The sequence below is a fragment of the Bombyx mandarina genome, chromosome 08 (assembly GCF_030267445.1).
Source record: "Bombyx mandarina strain Sakado chromosome 08, ASM3026744v2".
NCBI classification, from domain to species: Eukaryota; Metazoa; Arthropoda; class Insecta; order Lepidoptera; family Bombycidae; genus Bombyx; species Bombyx mandarina.
The window spans coordinates 9,619,654-9,643,404 of NC_143215.1; the positions used below are offsets into that span (position 1 = coordinate 9,619,654).

At 37.2% G+C, this 23,751-nt stretch overlaps 1 protein-coding gene across 1 annotated transcript in view; it reads right to left on the reverse strand.

Moving 5' to 3' along the window:
- Nucleotides 1-23,751, reverse strand: part of Gprk1 (G protein-coupled receptor kinase 1) — a 44,855-nt gene that overhangs the window by 12,304 nt on the left and 8,800 nt on the right. Inside the window, 7 exon segments of the mRNA XM_028183572.2 lie at nucleotides 6,421-6,555; nucleotides 8,037-8,080; nucleotides 8,083-8,144; nucleotides 8,233-8,294; nucleotides 8,378-8,452; nucleotides 10,279-10,380; nucleotides 10,464-10,537. Of these exon segments, the coding sequence (XP_028039373.2) occupies nucleotides 6,421-6,555; nucleotides 8,037-8,080; nucleotides 8,083-8,144; nucleotides 8,233-8,294; nucleotides 8,378-8,452; nucleotides 10,279-10,380; nucleotides 10,464-10,537 (554 nt within the window).

Consider the following 23,751-nt stretch of genomic DNA (forward strand, 5'->3'; position numbering starts at 1 on the left):
TAAGTTCTAAGGTCTCAAGTATAGTTACAATAGCTACCCCACCCCTCAAACCGAAACGCATTACTGCTTCACGGCAGAAATAGGCAGAGCGGTGGTACCCACCCGCGCGTACTCACAAGAGGTCGTACCACCAGTAATTACGCAAATTAAATTTTGCGGGTTTCATTAACGTTACAGTAAACTAAGTAATCAGTGTACAATCAGGCTACGGTGCGTTCTAACGTGAATTTGAATTTGCGCAAGTTTCCCTGTGAATGTGTTTTGAAGAATAAATTAGTGAATCATCTTTCTGTGACTTTTAATAAAACTATGTCTAAAAGCGATGACTCGTTATTTATCATTGAACGCTGAATAAAATAATATCAGAAATAAAACTGTGATTAAGCGTTTTTTTTTTTGGTCAGGAGGAAATCGCCGCTCTTTTGCCCTCCACTGGGGATGGCGGGGGTGCATGTCGGAGTCAAGCCGACTAAAACCTTCTGTGGCTGAACAACCAACGTCCAATCCTCGCATGAAAAAGGGGGGAAAGTGAAACGTTTAGTGCGGAGCCACGACCAACAGCCCTCTAGGTCGGCAGGCTATCCGAAGCCCGCCTAGATGACGCCGGTTAGAGTGAGTTATCCTACGTAATACCCCGCTGAGTCAGAACACCGTGGGTCGAGGATAGCCGGCCTTCCATCACCCTGATGCTCTTGCGTAAAACGCGTGCAGAGCAGCTTTTACGTCGTTTTCTTAGGCCCCCCCTCGTACGGGCCTCTTACGGTACGAAACACTTATAGGGTCAGGCTTGGGCGAGATCCGCCTCCCTGGTCCCCGCTCGACGGCGGCGGGCTTGTGTATCTCACGCGCCCCGCTGCCTCCTTCTGCGAGATGGTGCACTTGCAGAAGTCGAGCGTAGAAAGAAAAAGATAGGATGTGTAGTGGTACTGTCGAAGTCGCCATGGCCTAGAAGATAAGTCGTGGCATACACGCATCAAGCGATGCGACTAAGCCGTTGCTCAATGCCGCAGACAGATTTAAAAAAAAACGTACATAACGAAGTTGGTGGTGGTATTGTAATCTCGCAAGGATAGATATACTACAATCCTGCAAATTCCCGCCGAAAAGCAGATATGCTTAAGAGTTCGAGGATTTCATAACCATTATAAATTGGAGACGTTTACTACAAGGAAATGTCAAAACTCTAAAAATACTTGGCAGTGGAAGAAACACGTCTTGGCTATTTTGTTTTACTATGGGTTATATTTTAATAGCTTCATCAACATGTACACTGTCCGTTCGTACCGAAAAATATATTATTTATTTATTGCCGAAGTCATCAATAAATCCGATTAATACTAACATCGTACATAATACGATCGTTTATCAATAAAACCTGGTTCCAATAACGAAACATTCCGATGATACGAGAGTTTTCTAACTCGTGAACATAAAATAAAACGTTTTATTGTACCACAGGACATAAAAATGAAAACAAGGTCATCATACAAGACAAAAAGATTTTTTATACTAAAAGTTAACCCTACGTACATAATATAAGTATTATTACGTAAGTCTTTATATGTACATATGTATGTAGAATTGTCGTTACGAAACGACCGACAATTCAACGTTTTACGCAAACTTCGGGGCGGAAACAAATGACCTTGTTAAGTTTACGAAAGCTTTTTAGGTCGTGAAAACACAATCATAGCCCATTGGATATAATAAATTATTTTCATGTACACATTAATGACGGATAGTATTCGATAATATTACTAAAACGATCTCATAATTTCGTTGTGTTAAAACACAAACGTACCGCTGTTCTATAGAAAACATCAATCAACGAAGCGACTGAAAACAGGTATAAAACAAAATGCAGAGGAAGCGAACTGCAATACGCCGACAATTGAGGGCGATCCAATTCGTTTCAGTCCAATTGGCCGAGTATCGTTTATATTCCCAGTACATATAGCGTATAAATAAATGCTACCTACAATTGTTGGTATCGATAAGAATCAAAGCGACACTTTATCTACAAAAGATCATATATTGAGATTATTACAATCAAATTTGTTTTGCGGTTCTGTAAATGTTCCATTAAGATTGTGTTGATATGATTTTCTCTATCTACCTACATTTTTACTATACGGAGATTGGGGATTCATTTTTTGTAGGATATATTTTTATTTTTTTAATTGCTTAGATGGGTGGACGAGCTCACAGCCCACCTGGTGTTAAGTGGTTACTGGAGCCCATAGACATCTACAACGTAAATGCGCCACCACCTTGAGATTTCAGTTCTAAGATCTCAGTATAGTTACAACGGCTGCCCACGCTTCAAACCGAAACGCATTACTGCTTCACGGCAGAAATAGGCAGGGTGGTGGTACCTATCCGCGCGGACTCACAAGAGGTCCTACCACAGTAAAAATTGTTATTGTAAATTGTATTTACTCCAACCATGTTACGAGCTGGCAACATTGATAAACTTACAGAAAACCTTACAGAAAAGTCGATAATACAAGTTCCAATTTGTATAATTGTATTACATATATAATTATTTCTTTAGAATTAAATGGAATATATGTTTGTTATAGTTTGTGTAGTTCAAAATCTAAAATTATTTTTTTTCTGTTAATAAATGACTTTAAAACTTTTGGAACCCCTTGTTGTGGATGGGTTGCGAGCGAATAATAATAATAAACATATAATGTGGTTCAGAACTTTAAAACACGCTTTAATAGCAACGGATCTGAAAATCAAAATATTATAATTTTCTATTCTGTTTCGTTCTAGTCAAAGTATTAGGACAAAACAAGAAAATTATTGTATTGTCATCGGTCCTTGATATTCAGTGAAAGTTATTTTATACCATGAATTTTTTCGTCTTGTTCCTTTGAGCAAAAAACTTTCGTTCATTTACAAGGATGCGATGTACAGTAAATTTTGTTTTTGTCTACATTACTTACGACTTTGTTTGCTAATAATAGGAACGTGAATAAATAAAAAAATAGTCACATGAACATCGCGCCAGTAAACCAGAAAGATTATCATGTTTTTCGTGTACCTACTTACTTCGAGGTTTGTCGCAAACATCGTTAGGTACATCCCGACACGAAAATTACGATCTAGACCTATTGTGTACTTAAGAGTCCATTAGGTACGTACAATATTTGGAAAAAATAACATCATCAATGTTAAAAGAAAAAAAATTTTTTTGTGGGTTTTTGGCAAAATCTAACATTCACAAATCTTGATCCTGCTTTCATGTTCATTAATAAAGAGTTATTTTAGAGTGACTACAGAACACACTCGACTCGCCTAAAATAATAGGTTGGGGAAAAAGTCTTTTCGCATCATGATAGTATGTATGAACTTGTAATAAAATCTCTTTGGCTATACTATTTGTATCTGGCTGGTTTGGTATCATTTAAAGTTTAAATTTTAAAGAAGATAATTCCAATTCAAATTAGGAAAATGTGTGATTTTATTTATTTTCGTATTTTGTATTTTCATCAGAAGCCCAAATTTTCTATAGCAATGGGATCATGTCCCTACCTACAAGATGGCAAAAGTTACAGAACAAAATGGTACCTACATACTTTAGTTAAATGTAAATAAACTATATTAAAAACGTTGTGAATTTTCTTAAAAAAAATGCGAGAAACTTTTCCCCAACTATTATATATATATAATAATATAATATATATATATATCGTCTTCTCGCTTTCAAACTATATAATCTCAAAAACATACTAATTTTACTGGAGAGTGTTTTAAAGGTTTAACATGTGATATTTTTAATATTAATCATCTTTTTTTTACATTTTTTTTATTTTTTACCAGTTACATTATGTGTCTTTTAAAGTAAGATAAAATTATGTCTTAATTTTGTTAATAGTAGTCAAAATATAGGTAAACTAAAAAAAAAAAACTAAAACTAAACAACGTTCTTTTGACTTTGAAAAATACTGGTGATACCAAATGATTCCGCATATTAACTCAGTTTCGAATATTTTTGGAAATTGTACACTTTTAATGCGAAAAGACGATATATGTACAATACCTTGATTAATCTACGGAGACTTCTTTGTGCGATCCGTCTTTGTTACTCCGCTTTTCGCTCTACCACCGTCCAAATGAAAAGACGTTCGTGTCGAGAATGTCTCAAGTTTCATTAATTTCCACTAAGTCCAACAGTCACAAACAAAGTTTCGGTCCCTACGAGAGATTCATGAATGAAGCGCATTAAGGCGAACGAGTTTGAGCGGCCAACATCCGCAGTAGGGTAAACATTTAGACGAGCCAGTCTAAATTAATCATAGACGATAATTTTTACGAATTTTTACATATGTTACGGTAAATGTACACTCTTGGGAAATGTACACTTTTACCGGTAAATGTGTGCACATTTGCAAAAAAGTTAGGTATAAGGTGAACTGAATATAATCTATATTATGTACATTTCCCGGCAAATGTCACTTTTTTTTTTATTGCTTGGATGGACGAGCCCACAGCCACCTGGTATTAAGTGGTTACTGGAGCCCATAGACATCTACAACGTAAATGCGCCACCCACTTGAGATATAAGTTCTAAGATCTCAGTATAGTTACAACGGCTGTCCTACCCTTCATTACGACCGAAACGCATTACTGCTTCACGGCAGAAATAGGCAGGGCGGTGGTACTACCCACGCGGACTCACAAGAGGTCCTACCACTAGTAAAACTCTTGCCTTCACGTTTTAAGAAAAGTTGAATACAAACAAATTAATAAGTTGTTGCAGTAAAAAAATATTTATTTAAATAAACATAATGCAAAGGGCTTTAATAACGAAAATTATTTTTTACGCACCACATTACTAGCACTTGCGATTTCGTATTTGTATGCCATGCTCACATTTACCAAAACGACATGGTCATTGTGAATTTTTTTTTATTTTTTATTGCTTATATGGGTGGACGAGCTCACAACCCACCTGGTGTTAAGTGGTTACTGGAGCCCATAGACATCTACAAAGTAAATGCGCCACCCACCTTGAGATTTAAGTTCTAAGGTCTCAGTATAGTCACAACGGCTGCCCCACCCTTCAAACCGAAACGCATTACTGCTTCACGGCAGAAATAGGCGGGGTGGTGGTACCTACCCGTGCGGACTCACAAGAGGTCCTACACCAGTGATTATGCAAATTATAATTTTGCGGGTTTGATTTTTATTACACGATGTTATTCCTTCGCGTGGAAGTCAATCGTGAACTTTTGTTAAGTACGTATTTCATTAGAAAATTGGTACCCGCCTGCGGGATTCGAACACCGGTGCATCGCTACGTACGAATGCACCGGACGTCTTATCCTTTAGGCCACGACGACTTAACAAATTCAATGTACATTTCCCTTCTTTGAAATTGAAAATGTTAGTTCAATGCACATTACCAAAACGAGGAGGCAAATGTGCACACTTACCGGAAAATGTGTACATTTGCCGCAATATCTACTTTTACCGTAACATATACACGCTTATAACGTCAGTTCAAAAACTCGTTCACCGACCAGCACGACTGTAGTTTAATTCAGTTAACTTTGATCAATTGCGAGACAGGCTTAGAAACGTCACGACATAACTTTTTTTTATTGCTGTAGATGAGAGGATGATCTCACGGCCCACCTAGTGTTAGCAGTTCGTTACTAGAGCCCATACACAATGGAAATATAACGCGAACGCTGTGACTCATCTTGACACATGAGGTCGAAGTTTCAATTGTATTTTATTAAGATTTTTTTTTTCAGTCCGGGGGCCGAACCTCCTACGAGGTCCCCGCACCTAGGGAGCGCGCGGGGTATGTGAGACTCAACGATCTGCAGGTGTTGAGAGCAGATCGCGGGCCCAAGGATTTTAGGGCCCACCCACTAAACGACTCCCCTGCACTCTTACACCCGACGTCCGATCTCCGTCCGGGGTCAGAACCCGGTCAGAGTAGGGGGGTTCCCGCGGTCAACATTACAACCAGACACGGGGCGCCATTAAGACTGACCCAATCATTAAACTGGAATGCATTGTAAATACAAAACAAATACAATTTGTATACACTTCATTGTTTCTTCTTGCGGCGAATACGTACTCAAATAAACGCAAATATCATAATGCTTTTACTGGTGGTAGGAACTCTTGTGAGTCCGCGCGGGTAGGTACCACCACCTTGCCTATTTCTGCCTTGAAGCGGTAATGCGTTTCGGTTTGAAGAGTGGGCCAGCTGTTGTAACTATATTGAGACCTTAGAACTTATATCTCAAGGTGGGTGGCGCATTTACGTTGTAGATGTCCATGGTTTCCAGTAACCACTTAACGCCAGGTGGGCTGTGAGCCCGTCCACCCTAATAAGCAATAAAAACAAAATTGCAAAATATCTAAAATCATCATAACCCACAATGCACTCACCCCGGTACTGACTAGCGAGAGCATAATCCTCTCGTTCAAGGCAAGCGTCTCTCCTTGCTTCATCTTTATTCGTTTCTTATCGAGACATTTCATTGCGTACATTTTTCCTGTGTCCGCCTTCCGACATCCGTATACCTGAGGAAGCATATGCTATGAATATTTAAAAACAAAAAATCAAATTAAAATCCATGTTTATTACGAATTATTTAATTTCCATATTTGACATCAGACCTATTGTTTAAACATCACAACGCTAACGTGATATGCAAACTACAGATCCATAAGCCAGCGTTGTTCTCACTCATCATACACTGCGTCGTTGTTGTACAAATAGGTTTTAATTGAGGTTAAAAGGCAATCAATAGATGTTCGTTACGTTCAACGTAAATAGAATGCCTAATAATAATAAAATAATATTTTCATGTCATCAACGACATTAATCGAATAAGTCAGTTGTTCAAAACAATAAGGGTTAATTGAACACAATGACCATTAGTTTTTAAACAATTGTACCTCATCAAAAATGAATAATTTAAAAAAACAACTCGTACTAAATTGAATTATCAGCAGAATTTAAATTGAATCTAACCAAGAGATACGTCACAACTGCCATATAACCAAAACAAAAGCTATTTCGGTTCTCAATGCGCGGTCATTCTGTACGTGAATCGGTTAATCCTCAAAGTTAAGGGCTGGCTTCTAAATCAAAGAGATGCAAATTAAAACAATCAGCTTCACGTTTCGTTCACTAGAGTTTAAATTGCAAATAGTCGTCGAACAATGTGCGGCACGTTTATTCGCGGTCAGTTACTTTGAAGCTGATACTGAAATTCATTTGTCTCGTACGAGTATTTATTTAAAGTATAATTTGACGTAAGGTTTTTTATGGATATGTATTTAATTTTTTTATTATGAATGAGATTAGATTCACTTTTAAACCTCAAATTTAAATACCTCGAAATTGAGATGTGTCATTAAGTTTTGTTTAAATTTTAAGGTCCTGTAATGAATGAGGGAATATTAAACCTAACATAATTGGAATACTATTAATTTCTGACATGATAAATATTATTGTTTATTTAAACGGCACGTAATGGAATACAATTAAAATTCAGAGGTCGGGCGGGATCCGCAGTTCCGCGTCGTGCTCAGGGTCGTTCACCGTCTGCTTTCGCTTTACATTGCTGTTTCATGAATGACGAACATAATTAGCCAATGTTTTCCTTTTGCAATTAATGATATGTAAATAATAGTACAATTAGTACTGGAGTGCGGGCTACGATATTTCCTGATGTTGTTGGGGAATAGAACCCAATGAAGTTAATTTAAAAATTCCATTGCTATTCAACCAAGGGCATAGGAGGGCTTTATTACACTTACGAGCCGGCTTTCCGTTAGCTGAGAGGAATATGAATATAGTTACAAGCTCGGTGTTATATTCTGAATACTAATGACTATTTATTTTGCATCTTAACACTGGCATGTTATCGAGTTTGTTTCGTGACTGTCAGTTATTTTCCTCTCGATTATCCAAAATAAAAGTTTTTTTTATAAATCTTCTTGATTCCTTGGCACAATATTTAAATGCGATAGGCTTTGAAATAAAACGTGTTTACCTCTCCGAAGCCTCCCCTGCCGATAATACGATGTACGCTAAATCGTTCATAGTTAGCTGGATGTTTAGTTCTAGATTCTTCCATTGACAAAACCTCGTGTACTTATCACTGTAACAAATATTATACTATATTAGAGAACTGACCCGAATTTAAAACCTCAAAACCAAATCGTGTCATCAATAAGGAATAATCATACCTTTCTAAGAAATTTTTGAATGGCTCTCCACGAAGATGTTGGAATATTTCCTCTATATATGGCTAAAATAGAATGTTGATGGGAATCAATAAAATATTGAATTGTTTTTTTTTTCAATATGATTTACGAAAATATAGATAGATACCTCAAATAGATTTGGTGGTACTTCATGCTTCAATAAATACTTCTGTACATGAGCTACGCATTCTTTAGAATAATCCTGAAACAATGGAAACGATAAACATGTCCACTTTTTCGCAATCCGAGGCAAAGATAATTTACATCGTAACAACTTGCTATTTTACATAATTACCGATTTATGCATAAATTGTGAGACAGCCTCAATTGTTTTTGTAATATATGGCTTCTTCAAAAAATGTATTTGAATAGAAAATTTTAAGAAAATACAACAGTGATAATTTAATTATACCTATATATACCAAAAACAATTTGGTTGGTTACAAATTAAAATAAACGAGAAATCAAACAAGTTACATGTAAATTTTAAGACATGTCTACTAGACTAGTCTTTATAGCGATGGGTGAATTTAATAAAACTTTTCCTTGTTCTACAGCTATTATTCCAGCAAGATTCCAGCAAGATAATAAACATAGAATGTGTGGATTCTCTCAAATCGGGTAGGCGTATCTCCAGGAAAAGTGGTATGTCCGCAGATGCACCACGACGCTTTAGTTGTGAACAAACCTAAGGTGTTTCTGAACGAAAATCATTTAGACTTTCCGTAAAACATGTCTTCTTTACATGATCCTGTCAGTATAATCTCACTATTTATATCTCAGATTACTTAGGGTAGTCTGTTTTCCTTGTCAGTATTTCACACCACCTCCGTTAGTAAAACTTTTACTATTTAATTATTTTATTTTAATTATAATACGTACTAATAAAAATGGAAACATTCTTAATTTATCCTTGATAAAAACATCGTTCTACATATGGATAAATAGTGCTAGTTTTCATACGTTTTCATGTTTTATTTATCACAAACACAAATATTTAAATGTCAAAATAATTTCATTAATATTCAGTTTTATAAAATATATAAATAACAAATAAAAAAATTCTATAGTTATCGACTCAACTTTAACTTTTTTATTACACGTTATGAGAACATATGCCATCATCACTTTTGACATTCGAAATTAAATGACGCTTATTCGTTCTAAAAAATCCAATTTTGTTCCTTTCTCAAGCTCGTATATTCCCACAAATTACGAGCAACAAATTTCTTACGATGCCAATACGGTCATAAATACAGAACACAATTACGAACGTTCGGTGGCAAAAACTGAAGGCGGTAAACAAGGGTTCGAATCGGACTCCGACTATAAATGGACAAGAACGCTCCTTTACTTGAGTATTTATTGTCATGCGCTGTTCAATTCAATCCAGAATCCTTAACGAGAGTCACCAGTAAAAAAGCATTACCTCGACTACTTTACGATATCTAAAACATACGCTTATGAATTCGAACGCCTAAATACACTCGTACATGATAGAGATAATTTGAAAACTAATTCATTAATGTAAAAGCTTTCAGATGATGAAATATATTTTCTGAACTGAAACTGGGCGTATCCCACAACTACCTATGCTCGTTTTATGGCGTTTACGGGTCGGTAAATTAAATTAAGCTCGTGTATTCCCGATATTCGTTCGGCTGGTTTTCTATTTAACTTCCAGTTTCAGCTATCGTAAATGAAATTTTATATTAATACGAGAATGTCTTAAAACATTGTCCTTACATTATTTATTTATGTTCGTTTCAATTAACTGGTGGTAGGACTTCTTGTGATTCCGCGCGGGTAGGTACCACCGCCCCGCCTATTTCTGCCGTGAAGCAGTAATGAGTTTCGGTTTGAAGGGTGGGGCAGCCGTTGTAACTATACTGAGACCTTAGAACTTATATCTCAAGGTGTGTGGCGCATTTACGTTGTAGATGTCTATGGGTTCCAGTAACCACTTAGCACCGGGTGGTCTGTGAGCTCGTCCACACATCTAGGCAATAAAAAAAAATTAAAACTTACATGCGCATGTGATAGTAATTCCTTCATTATAAAATTATCGTAAATATCCCTCGCGATTCGTTGCCTTTCTTCCACGCATTCTTGTTTCTCGAACAGTTTTATCTGTAAATTTAAAACATTTTACTCGAGTAATACTTAAATGTAGATATTTTATCATAATTATCGTCGGGAAGCGTTCCGCTTACCTCTTCGTAAAATTTTAATTGTGGCACTGGTTCGTCTGACGTCTGTTCACAGAATTCCTTAAATAATAAATAACCTGAAACAACGCACTTTATTAATAAGAGATGAAGCATGAAAGCGTTGGAATGTGAATGACCTTATTTTAACTAGCGTAGGAATTAAAAGCATGGTTTGTTTTTTTAGCTTTACATTTGGGCAATGTACGCTAAGTTGTTTCTTTTTCTCTCGGAAAACCTTTTGTTAGGTTATAGACAGACAGAACCTATAGACACTAGACATCATAACCCGTTTAAGTTTTTGTTATTTTTTTCCCATCTCACCGTTGATAATATAAGGGGATATTTCAACTAAGCATGGTTTGAATAACTCCACTACGCAAGACCCGCCCTATCAAACTGGACCGCATTAGACTTCGCGACAGAATTATGGAACCTATCTGTACGAACTTGAAAAACGCTGCGGTCATTGCTTCGTAATCGAAGACGTTCGTTAACCCGTGTTAGACAAGTATTTACTTACAGTATTTAATCACAAGTTTGAACTTTGGCAATTTCGCAACATCTTTTACACATAATCAGCGGTCGTGCTAGTCAAATTAGACGTTCAACTAGAGGCGCCTCGACGGATGTGATAAACATAAAAATTCTATTATCATAATATTATAGTATATAATACACAGTTCGTATTAAACAGTCGTAATTCCTATGCCTGACAACAAACATATTTATCAATGCGTATGTGGCATGACCATTCGTATTGCGTCAAAAAACAATGATAAATACCGTATGTAGCTTTTTTTTTTCAGATTAAATAAACAGACATCTGGTAATACAATGACGCATTGCGATAGGTTCGTGTGCCAGTAACCGTTGTATCATGTTTATTGCTTTGATGATAACTTTAATGAGCATTCGTGTTCTAGTCATTGCATCAGCAGTAAGATACTTCGGGCTGAACGAAGGCTTTGAATTCGATTAATTTATCTTTTAATATAACTATTTTAGTGCTTACTAGATAGGTATACAGAGATAATTAATTAATATAAAACAATTAAATACCAAACATTATCGTACATATTCTTAAACATACTTAGTCTGGCCATAAATACTGTTACAATTAAAAATAAACAAAATATTACATTTGAATCTGGAATCTGTCATTTTTTATATGATTGCTCATTGAGTTTTCTCATTTTGGCGCCAATACATTGTACAATATTTTGCGATATTAAAATGGAGTGGGGTGATAAAGAGAACCGAATCGCTGTGATTGCATTACACAAAGTAGCTTCACAATTAGTCGACAGAGTGCAACGTGGGCACTATCCGACTTCAGTGATGGTTTGGTGGGGTATTAGCTATGAAGGAGTGACTGAGCCATACTTTTGTGAAAAAGGTATCAAAACATCGGCACAAGTGTATCAAGATACCATTTTTGAGAAAGTAGTGAAGCCCCTTAATAGCACCATGTTCAATAATCAAGAATGTTCCTTCCAGCAAGACTCGGCGCCAGGTCATAAAGCTCGGTCTACGCAGTCTTGGTTGGAAACGAACGTTTCGGACTTCATCAGAGCTGAAGACTGGCCGTCGTCTAGTCCCGAACTTAATCCGCTGAATTATGATTTATGGTCAGTTTTAGAGAGTACGGCTTGCTCTAAACGCCATGATAATTTGGAGTCCCTAAAACAATCCGTACGATTGGCAGTGAAAAATTTTCCCATGGAAAGAGTGCGTGCTTCTATTGATAACTGGCCTCAACGTTTAAAGGACTGTATTGCAGCCAATGGAGACCACTTCAAATAAGCTTTTTATACTTTAAATTATTTTATATTTATGTATTAAACTAACATACTGTAAAGGTAATAAATGTTATCTGCAATAGATTTTTTTTCCTTTGTCTCAGTATTTATGGCAAGACTAGGTAGTATAATCCAAATAATAATCTTTAAAGGTGAAATATCTTCGATTTAGGTACAATAAAATATCAGTATTCCTGTTGTCATGCGTTAGTTTGTCATTTGACTATAGAAAAATTGAATCGAATCAAAAGTAACAAGGTGGAGGGGGAGACCGAGAAAAATTCTTTCTTTGTGAAGGTAGTGGGAAAAAACGGCAAAAAAAACGTCCTTATGTGATTAATAAAAGGCCCCTGACTGCTTTTATAGAATTGGGTAATATACTACTAACGCACGAATGCCTCAAGCCTAACGTAGAGTTAGGACAACACGCTGTACCAGCAGAAAACATTGAATGTTAGAAAATTATTGAGAAGAAACTGCCCTACTCATGACTTTACTAAATAGTAGCGGAGGATAGAAGTTGTTGAGTTGTGTACTCGTATTAAAGCCTCTCAATAAATAAAAGTTCTGGTCGTTACATGTCCAACATTATTCATAAGAAGCGACGTAGGTACATCTGCATAAGCCAGAGGGAATTATCTACATGACAACAGTCGATCCGCCAATTAATGTAAAACGAACAATGATACGCATGTTCTGGTCGTCTTTGTCAATTGATGGGGTCTAGTTGTATCATCCGTCCGTGATATATTACAATTCACATAATTTTGCTATTTGGAATAAATAGATGCTGGTGGTATTGTGTAACCGCAAAAGTTGGTACCGCTATTCTGTGGATTTCCACAGCGACGCTATTCCGCGTCCCATCATAAACAGCGAGGAAACCGTTATTTTATTGCAATAGACTCAAAATGATGCTTCAAAATTGGCTGCATTCAACATGTTAACGCCCCGGCTCCGGTAACCGGTTAACATCTGGTGGACGGATCCTCTGCCCGCCAAATTTATTAAACAAAAGTATTTAAGAATCTGTCAAAATCGTTCGATAACAAACGGTAATTCGAAACGTGGATAACAAAATCAAAATTTCGGTAAAGTTTACCAACACACTAAATAATCCTAAGCCAGCGGTCGGGGAACCGGGGTAAATTACCCCAAATGGGGTAAAATGAAATTTTGGGGGGTAAAAATGAAACTTTTGTGAGTAAAAAGTATATTATATTGAACTGAAACTTCTTTAGAATCGTTGTGATTTCAAACTCGATAAGACGAAACGAATTTTTTTTTTCTGAATTTTGATAGGGTCTATAATATGAAAGATGCTAAAAAGAAGCGATTTCGTTATTTTTTGTTCTTCGCCATGGGGTAATATCAACTTACACAAAAATATTTTGAGGTAATAATTAAAAAAGTTCCCCGATCGCTGCTCTAAGGAGAAATAGAAAGCATGGCACGAGTTTTAATGAAGGTCTATTCGTTTCGTTTTGTTTTGACACAGTAACTACAGATAAGTAGGAACCGATGACGACCGTCGTCCTAGTTTTAGATAAGCCCGGATTATGAGTTTTCCGAGGGTTATTTACTTGCCGTTGCTTTACTGCGGAATAAACATTCGCTTAAATAAACTCTTATCATAATACAAAATAGCATACCTAACAGATAAATGAAGATTTATGACCGCTTCGAGCCTAATATTTTATAAAAATCCTTTTCATTAATGTTTGCAATCAATGACTTTTATGTAACAAGATTTAAATAATGTTATACAACGATTATATCGATATTAAATAATATATTTTTATTTGTGACGATAAATTTTTATCCCCCAAAAAGTCTAAAAGTCCATACACGTGAATCGCATTTCATCCAATGTCGGTTTCAGTCGTACAAAGCTATATGCCGCATGTCCGATAGACCCACAATAATTTGTTTTTGTAACTTATTCCCCAGAGCTTTACTGCAATATTGCTTCATAACTCTACCGACCGCAAACCAGACTCGTTATAACAATCGTATTGGATTTAATAATACTTCAACGCGACTTGTACGTTGCACTATTATGAAATGATCTTTCAATTAAATTTAAAACCACTAATTGATGTATCAGGAACCTTGACAAATAATTCTGATGACACAACAATAGCACGATGTCAATTTGGTCTGTTGAACTACCTGGAAAGCTGGTAATGGAGTTTTTTGTAAACAATCTCAATTGGGCTCAATGCATTTTCCTAATGCTACATGAAGCTATTGTGTAGTTATTTTAAAGTATGCTTTATTGTTGTAAATGTAGTGCAGATAACGAGATGATCAGTTCTCGAGTTGAAAACGAGCACTCGTGCACGAGTTGGCTTAAACCCATTAAATAAAAACGTCACATGCGCCATTAACAATGTACTCAACTAATATACATTACTAGTTTGGCAAGGGTAATGTGAGCACTCGAAACGTTACGTACACGCTTACAGTAAGCAAGAAAACAAAACGGTATCCCAGTCTTGAAACTGAAACTTCTCACTGCTGAGAAGTACGCGTGATGCAAACTTCGATCGAAAGAGACCCCTCTTTACAATCTTGTATTCGTCTTGAGACATTTTATATTGGAGTTCGTATTTTTCATAGAGATACTCCACGTTCCGAGTCTGGGTGTACTTGTTTTTGTCTCGTATGTCTTTCGGTTACATATAAAAAAAGTAAGTCCAAGGTTGAGGCCGTTGAATAATTCAACGTTTATTATGCGAACATTTTTTTTTCTCATTTGCACGTCACTTCCGAATTACGTAATGATAAAATCAAAAGTACTCTATGAAAAAAGCGTTTCATTTTAAAACGTATATGGTGTAGAATTTTCTCATATTAGTCATCATCATCATCATCAGCCTATATCTGCCCACTGCTGGACATAGGCCTTCCCCAATGCCTTCCACATAATGCGGTCCTCCGCCTTCCGCATCCAACGACTTCCCGCCGTGCGCACTAAGTCGTCAGTCCACCTGGTCGGAAGACGCCCCATGCTCCTGGTACCTATCCGTGGCCTCCATTCGAGGACTTTCCTCCCCCACTTATCTATATATATAAAAGAAAGTCGTGTTAGTTACACCATTTATAACTCAAGAACGGCTGAACTGATTTGGCTGAAAATTGGTGAGGAGGTAGCTTAGAGCCAGGAGAAGGACATGGGATACTTTTTATCACATTCCCGTAGGACGTGACATAAAACGTGGTATAACAAAACGCAACTGATATGGAATAACAAAACGCAACTGACAGCTAACCGTTCTATGGTTAAATTTTGAAGTTGACCGGTTGATGTGTTTGAAAACACCGTGTAGCGGAACAAAGCTCGCCGGGTCCGCTAGTTTATTATATATTTAGTCATAGTCGAATGAAATTGTCATTTATAGAAATTGACGTTTTTTTGTCCCCCTAATACATTACTTACACAATTCCCATATTAAATGTGTTGCGATGAACATAAACGGATCCAATGCCGTCATAATATTTTATATCGGTCATGATACAGCGGACATCATAAATCAGTACGGTTTTACGAGGATATGAACTAACCAAAACATCTAAAAGGCACGATCGGTTACACTAATCACACTTACAGATCCTTCCTAAATTCCGGTAGTTTAATTCGTTTTGATGTGCTTGAATTTATGAAGGACAATTGGCAAACCTTAAAGAGTTATTATGATATGCCTTTCTTGATATAGTTTTGTTTTAACTTGCCCTAATTTATTGAGCATGCATGCTATACACGACAGGAATGAGCAGGAGGACAGTGAAACTGATACATCGGTATCTTTTTTTTCCTACCTATTCTAGTAGCCTCGAGGGGTTATTCTAGATTCGCCGTGCTAGTAGGTGAGCTCACGGGACTTAAACCTGACGACTTTACATCGGTATCGTGATGCCGATGTCAGTACAAGATTTTTATAAAGGTTCAGATACAACAAGATCACGATGACTCTTTAACATCTTAAATAGAACAGGGCCCCGGGTGATGATAGAATTACTGCTGAGTTTCTAAAACGGATGGTAAATCTTTAAGGCCCTTCAGAAGTTACGTAATTCCGTCATCACCAATAGGAAAGTATCACAAGTATGAACTAAAAGTGTGGAGGCACTAATATTCATTCGATCAATTATATTTCCTTTTACATTTCACTTCTGAACCATTTAATTAGTTTGAACTCGAAAATGTTTATTGAATGCAACGAAGCCAAACAGATTACCGGTAATATCGAAGTGTTTATATAAAATCGTCACTTTTTGTTCGATTACAATACTGAATTTTGGAACATTTCCTTTTACAACGTGAAACTGTTACCTCATTGGTATCGGTAGTTATGACATACTGCACTCAGATGTCGCTCACAATGGGTATTCTAAGAAAGCTGTCACTCAAAAAGTAATATCTCTATATTATACTAGCTGTAACCGCCCGCTTCGCTGGGCATTTAAAGTTAACATTATTATTTCTCACCCCCACAAAGATTCTCATCATTTATGCCCCCGCAACTGGTGTAGGGAGTCCAACACTCATAAATATTAGCCTATCCATTAAGCACATGTATTTTCTACATGGATATCAAGTTCAAATCAATCGGATGCATGGTTCAGTAGTCATAACGAACATTCGTAAAAACCACTGTAGATTTATACGTTCTTATACCTTTAAACGAGCAATTCTTGTATATTAATATATAATAATATGTATATAATCTGAATCTCGGAAACGGCTCCAACGATTTTCATAAAATTTAGTATAAAGGGGATTTCGGGGGCGATAAATCGATCTACCTACGATTTATTTTCAGAAAATGTTGTTTTATTCGTGTTTTCAATAATCAACTCTTCCCGACATCTATTGGCGAATAATAATACTATTTTTCTTAATTGAGGGAAAATAACCACGATGGCGTTATCAAAAAAAAAAAACGAGCAAAGCTGGGTCATTATCTGGTAGTATAGAAGTATACATTATAGTTTTCTGATCCTCCTCCTCTATATTACTCGCGATAAAATCAGAAATAAGGAGATTTTACGATTGTGACGTAGCAGTGAACATTGCACGGAGAACAGATGACTGTTGAAGTAAAGAAAAAAGATCTCAAGTGGCGACCGCACGCAGAGTGAGCTCGCCCCCCAAAAAAGGTGAGAGAATGGCCCATCGAGGCTGCTGGCTGATGGGTGGTTTTATTCAATTTATGAGTACATACTCGATAAGGACGAGGCATTAATCTAGTTTGTTTATTTACCTAAGTATATTCTAATCGGTAATATTGTATCCAAGAAATATAAAATGTATACCATTATACCATACCGATAACAATTTTGGTTTTATGTTTATTGTACTATCCATACACTTTTACAGACTTTTTTTTTTATTGCCCTTGTAGGCATACGAGCATACGGCCCACCTGATGGTGAGTGGTTACCGTCGCCCATGGACTTCAGCAATGCCAGGGGCAGATCCAAGCCGCTGCCTACCAATATATATATCGAATAAATATTGGTGACTTATTTCAAAATATTCCATTCGATTCGTGCTAATTATTTAGCGTAAATTGAATAGCAATATTTTACGTTCGGTACTCTCAAGGTTGTGTAAACGCAACATTTTGTACTAAACTATTTGGCAAACATTTTTTTTGCGTCGCATTTGTATTTTGAATGAATTTATAACTAACAATATTTACAAACAATAAGCCGGGCATCATTAATATCAGGTTTTAACCTATTTTTTAATGCTGGGGAATCCGTTTACGGATACCCGGTCGAGGGGGCTAACAGACCGGGTTATATCGGATTCCGGTGCCTCCAGAGAAGAAGAGAGAGAAGAGAAAGACCGAGGTCCTCTTCGTTTTTCTCCAATTCCCCTCAGGAGACTACGCCTTGAAAAAGGCGCGCGAGGCAGCTGTCCCGCTGAACAGACTACCGAATAAACCCCATCCAGCTCCACCACACCAGCTAAACGAAGCCTACGGTACCGCATAAAGCGCACCGAAAGTCCGCTATCCCCGGTACTCGTCCTGGTGATAGGACGGGATTTCTCCCCGGGATAACCCCGAAGGACGTCGTCTCGGGAAAAACACCGTGGGCGGCGCACAGGAGTCACCTTGCAATCAAGTCTTTACCTATGAAATTGCCGTTTAGTATACAGAAAGTTAGTCATCAGTCTGTCAAAATATGCAGCCCTGCTGTTCTGCCAGCACAGTGGTAATTTTTCAACGTCCTTCATGAAAAATCAGATGTTTAGGAGTTAACAAATTCTTTTAATCATTGTTTACTGTTGCTCAGGTATTTAATTTTTCTTTTCCAAGAATTCGTCCAAACTTTGCTAAACGTAGAAGTATGTCGGCTCAAGGTCTGGTGAGTACGGTGGATGACGAAAAACTTCCAGCCCTAGCTCTTGTAGTGTAGAGGCCGCCTGTTATATATACCGTATGAGGTTGAGTGATGTCGTATAGAAGCAGCTGGGACGAGCGATTAACTAAGGCTGGCCGGAGATTCTCGAGCTTCTCCATCAATGTGTCCAGTTCCTCACAATACACATCCGCAGTGATGCTAGTATTATTTAGTAAATAGCTGTGATGAATTATACCGGGTCATAGACCCCCAATGTGTACAATGACCATCACTTTTTAAGGTTAAGTTGTCGTTTGGAGCATTGCCTAGGTGCTGAACCAGAGTTTAACAAACACGATGACGATTGAGATTATAAAAAAGAATTCATTTTTCATCGCAAGTAAAGTACGGTTAAAAATCCCTTCGTTTCTGTGTCTGTTAAGCAACGCAAGGCTTACCTTAAGGCGTTCGTCGCGCTGGCGATCATTCAGATCATGCGGCACCCACTTATCAAGTTTTTATACCTTGCCAATCAGACGCAAATCGACCAATTTGGTTTTTGATGCTAACGATAAAATCTGTTACTGCCGTAGATGGCTCAGCGGTAGATTGAGTATCGTCAGTTTTCACTACCGCCTTTCGCTCGTCGTTGTTGACTTTATTTTTCGGGCGACCGCGGGATTCATTTTTAAGTTCAAAATTTCCATGTCCGAAGCGTTCAAACCAATTCGTGCATTCGTTTGTAGTGTTCACTTCGTACACGTCATTAATGTTGTGAGCAATTTGTGAGGCATTGCTACTGCGATGGTGCTCGTATTCCATAAGTACTCGTGTTTTTAACGTGTCCATCTTGATGAAAAAGATACAAATGTAGTGATAACAATACCCTAGTCAATAAAAAAAATGACAGAAAACAGAATTTCATATTATTAATCTAAAATCCGTATAGAATTTAGAATTAAGTGCCAGCTAAGCATAAATTACGTTTCAAATGACTGGTAATATAGCTTCATAGCTAAAGCAACCAAAAAACCTATTATTTATCCGAGTATGTATGTGTACAATACAGTTATCGATTTTGCTACGAATGCGATGCACAACACTATCTCAGAAAATACCAAACCAAAAGATGGAGCTTTACTCCGTTTGCAAGTTATTCAGAGAAATGCATGGCCGCACAGTATTCTGCAAAGCTGTATTTCAAAGTGTTAGTTTATTCATTCGTTACCAGAAGATAAATAAACGCGAAACGTGCTTGCACGTTTGTGAAAAGGAATACTGAAACGTATTGTTCCTTTGTACGGAAGGTATAATGGTATATAGCTAAGATAAGAGCATTTCCCCGTGCTTTATCTCAATAAACGTGAGCATTCATCACAGAGTTGTGTTCATTATGGGACTGAATACTTAAATTCGGACACTATGATCACACCATGACGTATCTCTACGGTCGAGTTAGCGACTCCGTAGCAAATATAATTAGTTCGCATTATACGATATACAATGGTAATTAATATCTACATTGTTGCTGAAATAAACACCTTTAACGTTTCTGGAATTCCATTAGATGAATCATTGAACATTTATTGCTTCTTTTTTTTATTGCTTAGATGGTTGGACGAGCTCACAGCCCACCTGGTGTTAAGTGGTTACTGGAGCCCATAGACATCCACAACGTAAATGCGCCACCCACCTTGAGATATTAGTTCTAAGGTCTCAAGTATAGTTACAACGGCTGCCCCACCCTTCAAACCGAAACGCATTACTGCTTCACGGCAGAAATAGGCAGGGTGGTGGTACCCACCCGCGCGGACTCACAAGAGGTCCTACCACCAGTAATGCATGCATTATTTTTGTATATTAATCCGAGAATCTGGCATTGGTTTAACAACACCACACTATCACACTGGCCTAGTTATCGCGTGATTACCACAAAGTCCAATTCAATGATTTTCCTCTCCGTAATTCTCAATAGATCCGTAAGGTTGGAAGTCAGCAGTTTTTACTTTACTTATTGATAAGCTTAAATTGTAACTAACTCTGATATAGCTAACTTTTGCGGATAATTATAGTTGACACAGTTTATAATCGAAATCAAGACTACAAAAAATAAGTACATGTGCATGTAACAAATATTTAAAAAAATGTTAGTCGTAAGTAATTGACCGCGCGAATGTTATCCTAAAATATGTCTGCTAGTTTATTATTAATTGACATTGTTAACGGCATATTTGTATACAGGACGTTTCAGGCCGTTGGCATTTGAAACATTTTGCCGTATTTGCTATAGCAACGAATGAAACATTTTATTATGAGACGAATTGGCTTTCATGGCATCAGCCAACAAAACAATAAAAAAATATATAGTGCGTATTTGTTCCAGCAAGGTCAAAAGTAGTTCCCAAAGTACTGATGGTTTTTTTTTTCTTTTCCACAGAAAATCGCCGGATCCCCACCCGCGCGGCAGGTGGGGTATGTGGGAGTTGAACCTCACTAAAAACTCCTGCCGCTCTCAACCGGCGCCCTACCTCGGACCGGGCCGGAGCCCAGTCGGGGCTATTGAGACGGCGGGACAGGGTTGACGCAGAGCACATTTCATCCATCCCACCGTACCACAAGCGTGCGTGCAAAGCACGCCACCCCACGTCTGGGTCTCTCCCTGCACAAAACGTGTGGGACCCCTAGCTCTTAGGGGGCCAGGTCACGGATACGACCCCGGTCCCGACCCCCTGCTCGGAAGCACTGATGGTAGGATTATTACTGGTGGAACGACTTCTTGTGAGTCCGCACGGGTAGGTACCACCACCCTGCCTATTTCTGCCGTGAAGTAGTAATGCGTTTCGGGTTGAATGGTGGGGCAGCCGTCGTAACTATACTGACACCTTAGAACGCATATCTCAAGGTGAGTGGCGGCATTTACGTTGTAATGTCTATGGGCTCCAGTAACCACATAGCACCAGGTGGACTGTGAGCTCGTCCACCCATCTAAGAAAAAACAATAATAATAATAAACTTACATATAAAAATGTATAAGATTTTGTGCGTCTGTGAAATCAGCTTCAATTAATTTTTTAGACCTTCAACCCTCCGTCACACGGTCACTGGTATTCCGTATGTAAAGTTCGCCGTTAGCAAATTTCAAGCTCGACTATATTATAAGATCATTAGGAAGGAAGTCTATCTTTAAAAAGGGACAGTTTCTTCTTATTTCCTCTAGCAAGAAAAAAAAAAAAAATTTGGCTCACATATCTCTATACTAATATTATAACCTATACTAATATTATAAAGAGGAAAAATTTGTTTGTTTGTATTGAATAGGCTCCGAAATTACTGAACCGATTTGAAAAATTCTTACACTGTTTGGAAGCTACACTATCCCCGAGTGACATAGGCTACATTATTTTTTTTAACAACAATTAGGGAGCCTTAAAAAAAATTCCAATAATATTACCAGAGGTGTAAAAAAATTACCTAAAATTTTTGCTACGGCCCGAGCGAAGCCAGAGCGGGCCGCTAGTTGTAAATATGTGCGTAGGTACTCAAGTACTTAGTTTGAAAAAAAAAAAAACTGCTTTTAAGGCTTTTTGCATTATTTATTTAGGTTTTTAGTACAATATTCAGAATAATTCAGATGTTACTGATTAGGCAGCCACGAAAACTATGGAGTATTTGAAACGATCGAAATAAATAAATAAAATTAATAAATGCGAGACTTAACCGCGAAACTTTGATTTTTAGTTTTAAGTATGTCTATGAGTAGCGAAAATAATAATAATAAAAAAAAAAATTTTATTTTTTCAATCAGAAATAGTCGTCATAGATAGTATTAGCCATGCTCACTCTTACTGACTCCGGTGCCTGTCTTGCTCAAATTTTAATATATAATCGCAAATGTTTTGACTTGGAACTATTCCAAATCAAAACAACTATTTTAGTCAAAAATTAACATGAAATCAATATTTTAAACCGAAACCAAATTTTCTTTTTAACTTCAATGTACTAGAAAAATATGCGATATCGGCAGTGTCGTAACGCTAGACGTATAGCTAGAGACAACTAAACTAACATTTCCTGTAGGATTATTTTAGATTTAATTAATGCAAGCATAATTTATGCATTGACGTATGCGCTGTCTGTAGCTTTTGTAGCAGTAACTCAAAAGTCTAATTACGGAAATGTACGAAGTAACGCACTACCGTATTATTAACCTATTTTTGTCCTTACACTGTTCATATTCATATCATCTTAGTAGTATTTTACATATCTTCGGACCACGGCGGGACGAGCGAATCTCGAAAAAGACGCCGTAAATCGCCTAGAGCTGATTTCAAGTGAGAAGGCCCTAAGAGCTTAACATAGTCATCACGGCGGCGGCGCCGCGGTTTGTCGGTTTTGTATTATATTCTACAAATATCAGTGTGATCTTTTGCTCTCGAGCGTGATGCATACAGACTTTTACTGCATCCTCAAGGCACAAAGCCCGGCCTCACGACAATGACGCGACGCTTATCCTTTTATTTATTTATCTGCATCGTATTGTGTTGTATAGATGTCGATGCGATGTTTCGATCTCGAACCTGATGCAAATTTACGAATAATAATAATGGTAAAACGAGTTCTTAGTTTCGTAGGCGAATTTTCTATAGTCTTTATTAAAGAAATTTGGTTTTTAATAGAACATCTGCTTTTAGATGCATTTTCAAGAGCATGTTTTTTCACACACCGATTTTTCTTACGTGGGTACTATTAATAGTTTACGTGAATGTTAAGTCCTTAAGCGACATCATAACTTATAAAATTGCCAGATAAAGCTATCAGTAAAAAATCATAATACAATGTCCACATAGTGCTCCACGAACTAAGAAATAACAGAATATTATACTATAGATTTACTATTTTTTCTAAATATAAAACAATAACAAAGCTGTATGCAATTGAAAAAAAAGGGAGGTGCGATTTGTTTAAATAATATAGGCCTCAATAATGGTTCTATCTTTTGAATTTGAATTGTATTTGTACAATTTTAATTTCATAATCTTGCCTTCAAGATATACGTTTAGGAGGCTAAAGATATAGAGCCGTTTTGCGTTTACTTCGCTTAGTTATCGCCTAACTACAAATGTCAGTGAACTTTT